This window comes from Rhipicephalus sanguineus, chromosome 10 (genome assembly GCF_013339695.2).
Source record: "Rhipicephalus sanguineus isolate Rsan-2018 chromosome 10, BIME_Rsan_1.4, whole genome shotgun sequence".
In the NCBI taxonomy this organism is placed as follows: domain Eukaryota; kingdom Metazoa; phylum Arthropoda; class Arachnida; order Ixodida; family Ixodidae; genus Rhipicephalus; species Rhipicephalus sanguineus.
In genome coordinates, this window is record NC_051185.1 from 18,933,643 (window position 1) to 18,946,243 (window position 12,601).

The 12,601-nt window shown below is 44.4% G+C and overlaps 1 protein-coding gene across 1 annotated transcript in view; it reads right to left on the reverse strand.

Moving 5' to 3' along the window:
- LOC119407179 (collagen alpha-3(IX) chain) overlaps positions 1-11,888 on the reverse strand; it is an 85,550-nt gene extending 73,662 nt beyond the window's left edge. Inside the window, exons 1-3 of the mRNA XM_049419624.1 lie at positions 11,606-11,888; positions 2,419-2,507; positions 810-887 (exon numbers count right to left, since the gene is read on the reverse strand). Of these exons, the coding sequence (XP_049275581.1) occupies positions 810-887; positions 2,419-2,464 (124 nt within the window). The 5' untranslated portion in view covers positions 2,465-2,507; positions 11,606-11,888. The remainder of the gene's footprint in view (positions 1-809; positions 888-2,418; positions 2,508-11,605) is intronic.
- Between the last annotated feature and the right edge of the window lie 713 nt (positions 11,889-12,601).

The following is a 12,601-nucleotide window of genomic DNA, read 5'->3' on the forward strand; positions in this document are numbered from 1 at the left end:
TTGATTTTCGTGGAGGGTGCTCTGGGTGCTCGACGTCACGTAAATGAGCACGAGCAGTGGGATTCTCTGTGCGTGGGACCGCGACGGCTGTGGGCAGAGCTTTATTTACTCTTAGGTTGTTAACGACTGTAGTTAATAAAGTGACCGATGACAAGTCAAAAAGCTGTTGAATTACTCTGGGCGTTATTGAGTAATCGGTTAGTTACAAAAGTTCGTAAGATATGCCATTTGGTTGACTGCAAGCAACTAATTACGTTGAATTCGCTACGTGCGATCGTGTGTGAAGCATTAGGTGCTCATTCCATGCATGCACCGGCAACACCAGCTAAGAGTAGCCACGATTATGCAACACTTGGCCAACAATACCTAATTATACCTAATATTAATCAGTGCCGGTATAAGTCCAGGTGCCTCTCAATTCTCAATGAATGTGCGTAACGACCCCCTAATGGAGTTCCCTTTTAATTAATCGTCTAGTTTGTATTTGGTCGTGATTACAATATTATAAGATTGTTTTATGTACGTCTTACCTTACGTCACGAGCTCTTTCTTTATCTATCTATCTATCTATCTATCTATCTATCTATCTATCTATCTATCTATCTATCTATCTATCTATCTATCTATCTATCTATCTATCTATCTATCTATCTATCTATCTATCTATCAGCTCTGAAAGTGGTACCTTTCTGGGTGAACCGAAAAACGGATTCTCAAAACTCCATTCTACGGCTCGTGAAATGCTTCAGATTAAAAAGATAATTAATTAAATAATTAATCAAGCAAATAACAGCTTGGCTCACGGATACCGTTTTCTGGTAGAAGCCTCGCTAGCGAGGTCTCCTTTGTGGGGAGAAACAGGTCGTCGTCGCTCTGTGTTCGCGCAACTGCAAACAGAAAGAAGAAAAAGCAAGAACATTAATATAAACCCTAGATGAAGCGCGCGACGCTAACTATATCTAACACTGGTTCGAGTAGCACTGAAAACGAGCGACAAAGAAAAGACAGACAATGACGTCGCTGTTCCGCTGCTCGAACCAGTGTTAGCTATGAACAAACTAATTCCGGTGAATACCGTTTTAACTATATCCTCCTCAATCCCGGAGACTTCATAGCAACATAATCGTTTTTTGATCTTTCATGTCAATTATTGGTCACTGCCTCGCATGCCATACGAAGATGAAGGCGCATTTATTGCTTGCATACTTTACAAAAATCACAGCATATCCACGGAGTGAATGATGATGAGTGGGCGAAGCTGCGGAGGTTCATCGGTAAACCGTGAATCTTCCGTGAATTCTGCCCAGTACATCATCACCGACGTGAGATCGGGCGCGTTTATACTAAAGGTTCGATGAGTTATGACGACTTGCAGCTCACTTTAATTTTACATGTACGCTGTGAATTTTCATTGTTTAGAAAACCATTGCTTTAGAAAACATCTGGCGTCTTTCGTTAGGCAGCTGGCGTCTTTTCGTTTTGCTTTAGAAACATCTGGCGTTCTTTCGTTTTGCTTTTACAAAACATCTGGCGTCTTTCGTTGGTTTATTTCATCAATCAACGGCGTTTTGAACAAAATTTTTATTGTTTAATCACGCACAGGAGAAATCTCACCAGGCACTACCTTGGAGGTAAAGAATGGCTGCTAATGGGAATGGGAGACAGAAGAAGTCGGCTTTTAACTAACGCTGCGAATTTTTTATTGTTCAACAACGCACAGGAAAAATCTCCCACCGGCACCACCTTGGAGGTCAAAGCGTAAGACTGGTTACGCACTACGACTACGACTACGAGGGACGAACGGGTGCCGCCTTAAGGAGCTTCGCCCCTAAAACACCCATCATTGCCATGCTGGTTGAAGCGCCGTGCGCTCCCATAGACACTATAGAGTCAAATTTTTCCAGTGACTAATAGACACTAGCGCCATAGTTCCATCTAGTAATTATTGTAGGAAACTATATGGTTGGGGGACCCATAGAGTTTCCTAAAATTAACTAGAGGGGACTCTGGCGCTGCGATCGTTCAGCCACCATGAGAATGATGGGTAGTACACGGATTTGCCTAGTCTTCGTACGGGCTTCGAACACACTTGTGTCTTTGTTTATTGCTGTGTTTTGGTTTTCTTGCGGATAAAAGACTAGATCGTTGGGAACTTCGCGACCAGATTTGAATTGGTTAGACTAAAAAAGGTTAAAGTGGTGAAGTGGAACTGCTGACTTTTGCTGAACTTCGTCTTGTGACAAAGCGGATGCAGGCGACACAGTGCCAAACGGAGCCGAAAGAACAAAGTTTAGAGAAATCCGTGTACTGCCCACCATTCCGATGCTCGCTGAAGCGCCATGCGTTACAGCTTCCATAGACACTGGCGCCAGAGTTCCCTCTTGTAAATATTGTGGGAAACTCTATGGTTGGACCCACCTGTGATTAGCGCTGCCGTCGCCAAGCAGTACAGCGTGGAGAGCATGTTGCGTGCGCAGCGCCCCCTCTCGCCAGGCGGCGAATTCGCGCTGCAAAATGACAGAAGGGAGCAGGACGTTGCGAGCGCAGGATGACGCGGCGGAATGTGCGCGTATGTGTGCTGGCAAATGTGCAGCGTCGTTCACTCCGAACTACCAAGAGATTGTCCTCGTTACTGAAAGAAGTGCCAGATTGACAGGGACATGCTTATGGTTACAGGGCTCGCATTAGCGGGATGTGTTAAGACGAGAACTCTCCGAAGACCAAGCAGGAGGGGCAAAAATGGTACATAGTGAAAAAAAAAATGAACAAGTTATACAACGGGTTATAATAAGCATTACTAGTAAAACACATGCATAGACTAACAAAGATGATTAAATATAGATTTGTATAAAAATTGCACAAATTTGTTGAAACATTTTCATGCAAACAAAGGTACAGCAAACACAATTGAGATAATGAGTTTTCACAATGTACTTTACTCGAAAAGGTGCATGAATTCACCGAACGCAATACTATACCATTTTTCTCAATTTTTATTTCTGTTTCCTAACAACGAAGGGAAAAGGGGATAGCCGTCGCCCAGAGATGGTGACAACTGCTTCGTTTATTTTTATTTCGATAAAAACAAAGAGTTATTGCTGAATATTGTGGACGTTTCTTTTCGGCAGGTCGCGTTGACTCATTCGAAATATTGTATTTCATCCTCTGCATATAATTTCATCCAGCCACAAACGCAGAACGCTTGATTTAGAATACGCGCGTAAGCTTGTCTTGACCCACTCAACAGCCCCCTTTATCGCCCACGTGGGTTGTAGATATGTCAAAATGTTGTCATTCATTTTCTTCCTTGACGCAGTTTTTAAAATCTTCAATACAAATTTTCACGATCGAGGCACTTATAAGTGCCTCGATCGTGAAAGACTTCCAAGGTAGTATACTACCTTGGAAGTCTTTCCAACGACATTTCGTTTTGCTGCAAATTGGTTCACCTCCGCCATGGTTATTTCTCGTATGTACGGTTCGCAGTTCTCGGTCCGCATCACGTGTTAGGTCATTCATTCATTCATTCATTCATTCATTCATTCATTCATTCATTCATTCATTCATTCATTCATTCATTCATTCATTCATTCATTTTGATTCACTGACACGGACTTCTTGAAGCTCGATGTCGCACATGGCCAGCAAAGAACTGAAAACCGGTGACTGTTTTTTAAAAAGATATGGTATTTCAGCGGCGGCCTCACTTGATGAAGTTTGTAGATTATTTATACGGCATACTTCCGGTGTTTACAATGCATTCAATCATCCACTTCCAATGTCGTGAAGTTCTACGTCCCGTATGTCTGACAACAGGAAACTTGTGAATCACTGCGAATTTCAACAGCTGCATAGTATAACCGGCTTTGACAAAGGAGCGCAGAAAAAAAAAACGGAACATCATAGCCCCTTAACGAAAGATGGTTGAACGCGAAGCTTTCTCCAATGCAAACTGAATCAAAGTCCAAAGGGATTTCAACAAACCCAAGAAATGCTGAGCGACCCGATGCGATGCACATGTGCTTTGATTGTCGCATGGGATTCTCATGGCACGGATACGCATGGCTTCTGTATACCTTTGCCGATACTCGGGATCGGCCTTACGGGCACGATCGCGCTCTCGCGTACGGCAGCCTCCTCTTCTGCCGTGCGCTGCACCCGCGGCCTACCCATGGTGACGACCGGGAATGCATTGCATGACGCGCGTAATGCAATGCGGACATATAAAGTTCGTCTGGATAGCGTGACGTTGCAGTTCCCGTTGTTCTTATCGGTACAACTGCGAATGTAGACTGTATAGTGTTCTACTATACGCATGTCGTGCGCCATTGTTCTATTGTGTGCGCACATGCGCAGGTAGTTCCATTGTGTAAGTTGTCTTTACTGCAGTACATTTTCGTTGCTCACGGAGGAATCAGTGAGACATAGAACGCCTCTACTTTAGAAAAAAAAACCAAAAAAAAAAAAAACCAAGGAACTTAAGAATGGAGACGAATACGGAGGTTCACTTACAACTGTTTTTAACAGCTGTGGAGGATTGAACATATTTATTATGCATGGTTCAACGAGACACGAGTGAAGGGACTTGTTTTCTTAATCCAGGCAGCGGCATAAATTTCCAGTGACGAATTACCGGCTCTACAGCCCAACCACTACGCATACAATGACTTGCCAATTTTCTTTCTTAGTGATGTCATGCGGCTATACGTTATACCCCTGTGAGGAGGTCCTCAAGGAAATCGATATGTGATGTGTTGATGCGGATGCTTTTCTGAAGGCAATGTCTTCAGAGTCTCACACCCAGCTTCTGAAATGTGGTGTGGTGATGTTCGTAGTAATGTCGATAACCATTACTGACTGAATTCAACGTGTCTCTAGTAGATGCCTTCCTTAACTAGCTACCTACTAAAGGCGAAAGCCCTAGATGTCTCAATAGACGCGAAAATCGTCCGGCGGCGTCAGCACGAGTGATGCAAAAAAAAAAAAAAATCGTCACAAGTATGATGGCACCATATGACGTCACCATGACATCACAAGCAAACATGTGTGGCGTCACATGATGGCGTCATCACATGACATCCTCTCTAAGTCAAAGGTGGGCCGATCACGGAGGCAATGCAGAACCAGGTGAGATGCAGAATGCTTGTAATGCCTCCAATCTTGGAGGCCAGTCCAAAACCACGCACGTTAGGTGTAGAAAGTTTTCTTAGGGAAGGGGGAGGGGAAATCAACACAGTCGACTGGGAAGAAAAAGATGGATTTCGCCTTCAAGTCGTCTTAGGCGAATTCGTAAGGTACCCTGCGGGTTTTTTTGTTCGCACACACCAACAATGGCTAATGTTGGTTTGGCTAGCGTTGGATGACCGTTGGCTAGTGTTGGCTGACTTCGACCATTGCAGTATATTCACTGTTAATAGCAGCAACGCTATTTTCATACAATTTCAATCCGTATATTAATTATTTTGGTTGATGTATCTGTAATCTACGTTCTCTAGAATCCATAGACTTCCACGTCTACGCGACAGCGCATTAATGGCTTGAGGACGCTGCATGCCAAGTCGTTGGCTGCGTATATCTGGCGGGTCTCGCGAATTAGACTCAATCTAACAAAGGCGCGAGAGTCCTGTAACCGACTAGCGTGACCTCCTCCCTCTCTTTTTCCTCCTCTCCTTAATAAAAGCAGCGAGGAAGTGCTGTTGGCTGCACAGACACATCACACACCCATACACGCTCTCTCGAAACTACCCTGTCCACGTTAACAGCCCACTAACCTCTCGCGCCTAATCACTTGGCTTACAAGTCCCGGAAGGAACTCGCGTCTCGTTTCCCGCGTTGAAAATTGAAATAAAGGCGTCGCCGGCTGGTTGAACGCAGCAGTGGGACAAGGGAGCCTTGTGCGCATGCTCCGCGTAGAACTCTCTTGGCAGTGACGTCACGCACCTATTTTATTTTTCCGGTTGCTTGGTTTTTGGAGTTCAATGTCTCAAATTGGCTCAGGCTGAGAGACGCCGTATAGTGGAGGGCTTCGGACGAGTTTGACCACCTGGGGTTCTTTAACGTGCACTAAAATCTCGCGGGAACCCGCCAAGGTGGTCTATAGTGGTTATGGCGCTCGACTGCCGACCCGAAGGTCGCGGGATCGAATCCAGGCCGCGGCGGCCGCATTTCGATGGAGGCGAAATGCTAGAGAGTCCGTGTGCTTTGATTTATGTTAAAGAACACCAGACGGTCGATAATTTCCGGAACCCTCAATTACGGCGTCCCTCACGATCATATCCTGGTTTTGTGACGTAAAACCCCAACAACTAAAATTATTACTCGAATCGCGCAGTACACGGGCCTCTGGCATTTCTCCTCCATCTAAATGCGTCCGTCGCGGCTGGGATCGAACTTCCGTCTTTCGGGTGGTCCGCCAAGCACCGTGACCACTACGCCACCACGGAGGACTGTTTTACTACTTTATTTAGTTAATCCCATACTGAGGATAGCAGATCTAGTCTGTTCACCCGCCCCGTTGATTGCTACGCTTAGCCATAATGGACATAAAAGTAGCACATCTCGTAATATTCGAGGTGAACTTGAAACGGTGATAAACAAAAAAAATTATTAAGAAGTGGATGAAAACGAAGATGACGAAGATAAGCAACTGAGAATGTAAATGAGCATGATGACTAAAAAAATAAAATAAAAGGCGTTGGTCAGGATATTATGACTATGGTTAATCAGATGAAGGTAATGACGTAGGTGATAATTAAGTACATGACAATGAAAATCAGGAGAAGAATGAAGCCCAACTTGTACTTCGAATTATATATACTGAATGTTGATGCAGCTGTCGCCGTGGCAAAAATAAGGAATCTTGATTACAGATATCATTAACGTGCCTTATGTGATCACGTGTACTTGAAATTACGCAGACCTGGTTGAAAAAATTTAAGCGCTTGAACAGGAAAACAGGAAAGGCTTCGTGATAGAAAAACCTTGCGCGATTGTTATTGTGCTGCCCAAATATATCAATGTCATGAAGGTGTCAGCGGCGTCGTTAAGCTTGTGATAATTCATGCCGACTTCATGACAGACTTCCTTAATCGTGTCAGATATCACTTATTGCGAATACAATCCCAGTCAATTCATTTCAGTGGGTGGCATTTGCGAACGCTTGTAGCGGCTTTGCTATCACGAAAGTAGATGTGAATGGGCAGCTTTAGATTCTAGCGGCACGCTCACTCTGGCGTACTTGCCTATGTACGCCAAGCACCCACAAGCGTCGTCTCTCGACTGATTTTGCAATTTTCGTAAACTCAGTGTTACGGACCTATCGGTAAAGGGAAATTAAAGCGAAACAGTGAATCAGGTTACGCTGGTAAATTATACTCTTCAAACGCAGGTTTATTCGTAAAACAAGAAATGACGGTCAAAGTTTCAGTTTTAAATTTCGCGCCGAAACCTCCCGACGTGACGTCACGGCGTTCGAGGGCTTTTCCCGTATTTTGACTACAATGACACAGCGAAATTTACTGAAACTTGGTGTGTCAACTCTGCGGCCACCTCAGAGGATGTTCTACTTCATTTTTACCGATTAGGAGCTACGTAGGCCATAGAAGACGCCTTCAAAATCTGTGATGTCACTGCTGGTGCGGAAACTTCAAGGTGGCGTCGCCACCATCACTTTCTTTTTGCGCGCTTTCTCGCTTACCATGAGCCTTCTCGCGGCAAGCGTGGTGATTTTGATATTGTGAAAGAGTAATTTACTAATACGAGAAAAATGGTTTTCCTCTTTAGTGTCCCTTTAAGGGCCCCTCACCAACCCGCGTTCAAAGACGAGGGGGTGGTTTCCTCCTCACCTTCACTACATGCCGCATTACAGGCCGTTTTACAGGCCATATCTCCCCATCTACACTTATTTCTTAAAAGCACGTGTACCATGTCAGCACTAAGCGTTGACCCTATCAATATTTCGCGCTTGTCGGCTACAAGCTGTTATCTCCGTTTGCGCAGTCGCAAACAGAAGATGCAGTGAAGACAGTTGATCGCGCACGATAGTCATGCGAGGCAAGGAAGAACGGATGGGTGGCTGCATGGCAAAGCAGTCCAGGAGACAATTCACATATGATATTTCGCGAATATGGACCAATCGAGAGCATGGACTATAATGACGTCACGGGGATCACTGTTCTGCGTCACGAAGTTCGCCAGAAAGACGAGAAACGCCAGGAGAGAATATTGCGCTCGTTTTTTTTTTGTATTTTCAGAGGCTGATGAGGGGCCCTTTAAGGTTTTTTTTTTTTTTTTCATTTTTACCAACTTTGCTTTGTTCGATCTAGTTGCGTCACACAGACCACGTTAAAAAACCTCCGAAGGCATTTTCGGTGCCAGATGTTTTTGTCCGAGCTCTATACCCTCCTTATCTGTATCGGTTGCCTGCCATGATATTTCGTCACAGCGCTCGAGCTGCGCTCCGTGTCGCGTATACAATGCGACAGTGCTGCTCGTATCCTTGGCCCACTTTTCGTCGGAAAGGGCTGTGGCGACTCTTCAATTGGAATCGTAGGAGCGCAGGCGCCAACGGAGGCCGCCTCGTCACTACCTCCCCCCCCCCCCCTCTCCCTGCTCTGTCACCGCCGTCTGAGATTGGAGCTCAAAGACGCAATGGACGCGGATCGCGTGCGGCGACGACATACCCGGACATCCTCGAGAGGGCCCGCGGCTCGTACCCCATTGCAACACTGGCAGCGAAAATGCGTGCCGCATGCCCGTAGCCAGGAATTCGTTTTTTGGCGGGGGCACTTGCTGAAAACCCTGACTGTTTGAGAAAAACACCTATTTTCATTATTTATTTATGGTAAAAACACCTACTTCACCAAAATTTCGGCGGGGGGCCTGGTCCCCTGGCTACGGGCCTGGCGTGCCGTAATCTCGCGTGCATGTAAACGAAACGCGTATGTTTTCCTCTGCTGTTGCACATTTTAGGCGACGTTTAATGATAGGTCTAACGCTAAGAGGTAGGAATAAAAGAGGGGTGGATCAGATGACAAAGGGGGTAGCCAGTGCTTAGTCTATTAGCTCCACCAATTCCTCTAGTTATTCGAGCAAAAGTGGAGAGGGAAATCAGGAGGGAGAGAGAAAAGCGGCTCACAGCTTGTTTTACACATATTTTTTTTTTTACCCCAACGGCTTAAATAATTTTTCAAATATTTTTTCCCCGCAATTTATGACAGAGACCTGCAGCAGGAGATACCCACCCTCAGGCAGTGCATACTCGTCGGTACCTGACCTAAAACTCGCAATGAAACGAAGCGCAGGAGCTCATAATGTATGTAACGCTATATTCTCGAAACCGTTGTTTTATAGTAATCGTGGCATTAAGGACAGAGGTAGCATTTCTGGATAGTCTCGACGGTCTGGTGCGGCGGAGACTGTAAAACTGTGTAAATAATTTCAACAGCGGTGCAGTTATAGCTTTTTGTTCCGCCGGTTCGCGTGACCGGCTCCATTGGAAGGGGTATGTGCCAAGCGCCTTCTAGCATAGCATCGCCATGGATAGCATAGCATAGCAAGGGGGTGGGAAAGGGAGGAGAGGGAGAGGAGGAGTGATGTTAGGGTCAAGGAGGAGAAAGGGCAATAGAGAAAGAGATAAAGAAAGAAATAAAGAAGAGCAAGATGTAAAAAGATAAGAAAAAAGAAACACGAAAGAAAGAAGGTGAAGACAGATAAAAGAACTCAATGTATCTTCGCCAGGTGATGGCGCTTGTTTGCCAGCTCCGCTGATTACTCAGACTGCGCAGGCGTGGAATTGGCTTTAATATATTTTTGCAGAAAATGAGTTTTAATTACACTTTATACAAAAAAACGCGAGACTTAATTAGCGTGGACAGGCTTGCATAACATGGCGTGCATGGCTGCCTGTACATCGATTGAAAATTATTTTGCTGACACATAGCCTTACACTATAGCGAGGGGGATCTGAGATTCCTTGCCAGTAATGGTGGCGGCGTCCGAGATGCTGCCGATATTCTAGTCGGCATTAAAACCCCTTCAGGCACAATGCATGGATTATCTGTAAATGCGTCACATTTACGCAGCTCTATTTCAAGACACTCGATATTGTAATAAAAACAAGGCAAGTAGTATTTTGATTAGCGCATTTTCTAGTAATTCATCGTGTTTGGATGGCAATCGCGTTATAGTTTTGCAGAAAAAAAAGACAAACAAATCGTGGGTTCGAAGAACATGCGCATATTATTACTGGTTGTATTCATTTTAAACAAATGAACGTTAAAATTTTGACACAGCTGCCGGAACGCGACACGCCAGACCCCTCGTCGAACATAGTATACGGCTTCAGCGATATGATAGTCTGCAGCATTAGTATAGCGCATCGGACGCGTTATTCGAAAGTTGTAGGTTCGGTCCACTCTAATTTCTTCACATTTATGTCATAATTACTACAAATAACCTTCTGTATACATTCCTTGGGTTGATTGTCTGTTAGTTCTCATTAAGCTTGTACCTAAGAAAGGAACAACGACCCTTAAATTCCCCTTCTTTCGGAGCTGAATGAACAGCTCTGGGCCGTCCGACAGGCCGAGGCTGCCGCCCGAGTCCAGGGACCTGGGGCCACCAAGACCATACTGCCGGCCCATTTTATAGAGTAGAGTAGAGTAGAGTAGAGTAGAGTAGAGTAGACCCTTGAAGCTGTGGCTCATACCCACACTGGGCGATTGGCCAAAAAGCGGTTAGTTTTTAAGGGCAAAGTTGAAATTGAAGTTCGAACTTTGTTTAATTAATACGGAAGAAGTATAAATGAATTAGAATTAAGGTTCTAATAATAGTATAGAATAGAATCGAAGCAAGAAAACCGACAATTTATGAAAAAAGAAATGAAAGTAGAAATAAAAATTTGGAAAGGTACATTTTATAACCTAAATCTTTTTGAACCTTTAAGAAACACCTGCAATGCATCAGCAATCTTCCCGTCACTGTGGCCGTACAATAAAGCCTACTTCTTCTTCATCTTTCGTTCTGCAGCAATACGCAGCACGTTGAAATTAAATAAAGACACAGAGAATTTGCAAGTATTTCATGTCATCCAAAGTTCAATGTATTTTGCTTTTTCGTGGCCACTAGGTCGGCAGAAATGGCAAAGACAAATTCCGTCCATAAATGTGGATACCGCGCCCGAAAAGGCTTTTAGGAGGGAAAAAAATTAACATGGGGCTTGGCACACAACGTAATGAGCCGAACATATTATTGTTGGGCAATTGAAACGACGGAATGGGTGCAAATGAATTGGAAGCGCAACCGGCCGTGGACGGCAATGGGTTAATTGAGTTGATTAAATGAAAAAATTTGCAGGCATAAATGGAATTAGTTCGCGCACATAACTACATGAAGCCAATGAATAATTTAGCCAAGGAAAGCGTAGGGGGCTTTAATTGTAGTTTTTAATTACAATGTGGTAGTTATGACAAGCATAACTCTGATGCACGCTTTGCGTCCCCCTTAGCAGAGTTCACAATTAACATAGCAGTATATGCTCGTTAAAAATTCAGCTCCTATACTTCCTTTTTTTTTAAATTTACTTTTCGAGTGAATGGAAACTTACCTTGCAAACTATAGGCGTAGCTGCAGGATCTCAGTAGCCCTCTTTGGTTCCGCGTTCAGTGTTCGTTAAGAATAAACAAAGCTACAACTTATCACTTATATCCACAGTTCACGTCACTCGTCGCCGACGGGGACCGGGCTCAGGCGCTCTTTCGACTAAATAAATTTTTATGCTATTTTACCACCCGCGTTATACCATACTAACTATTCGCGTTTCCATCGTCTTGTTCGGGTCGCCGAGTTGTTTCGCCAGGCCGGAAGCGAGTTGATCCCGCGACTGCTGCGCTCTCGGGACTCCTAGTAGCGTGCAATCTCGTGCCGAGGTCTTAGCCTCATCATTCTGTATTTTTGTGTGTGTGTGTATGAGATGAGCCAAGAATGGGGGCCAAGCATTCCTCCTCGCCCTTATTTGCGCCTCGCGCCCTTCTCCGTGCTTCCTCGCCATCGTCATCCATCGGCCTTTAAGAGCGACTGGGAGCTAGCCTCCTTTCGCAATGCTTAAAAGATTACCGTAGAAGATACCAGTACCTTAACCCTTTGAGACGCTATGTATACAATTGTGTACGCCGCTTGTTTTTGCCATTTGTAACGACCAGGGGCTAAGAGAGGGCAAGATACATTGTGCTTTGGGTGAAATGAATTCCCTGCATAATAAATTTCTCTTCATTTAACTTCATTTCGCGGTGTACTGTTGTATATGATCAGTTTGCTGAAGGCACTACACTGTTCGACGGGTTGTTCGACGTGCCTCTTCCCGCGAACCACGTCAAAAGTATAATTTTTCATTGCTTCAAAGGACATACCCGAAAACGGATTTGCACTACATTTCTTACGTAAGATTTCATTCTATTAATGAAAAAGACGGGGCAGGAATAACTTCATAATAAATAGATATTTAATTACAATTGAATTATAATTAATCACTATAACACATATAAATTAGCGTATTATGGCATTATTTTTGTCGCAATAGAATCTCGAGTGCCTTGAAATAACG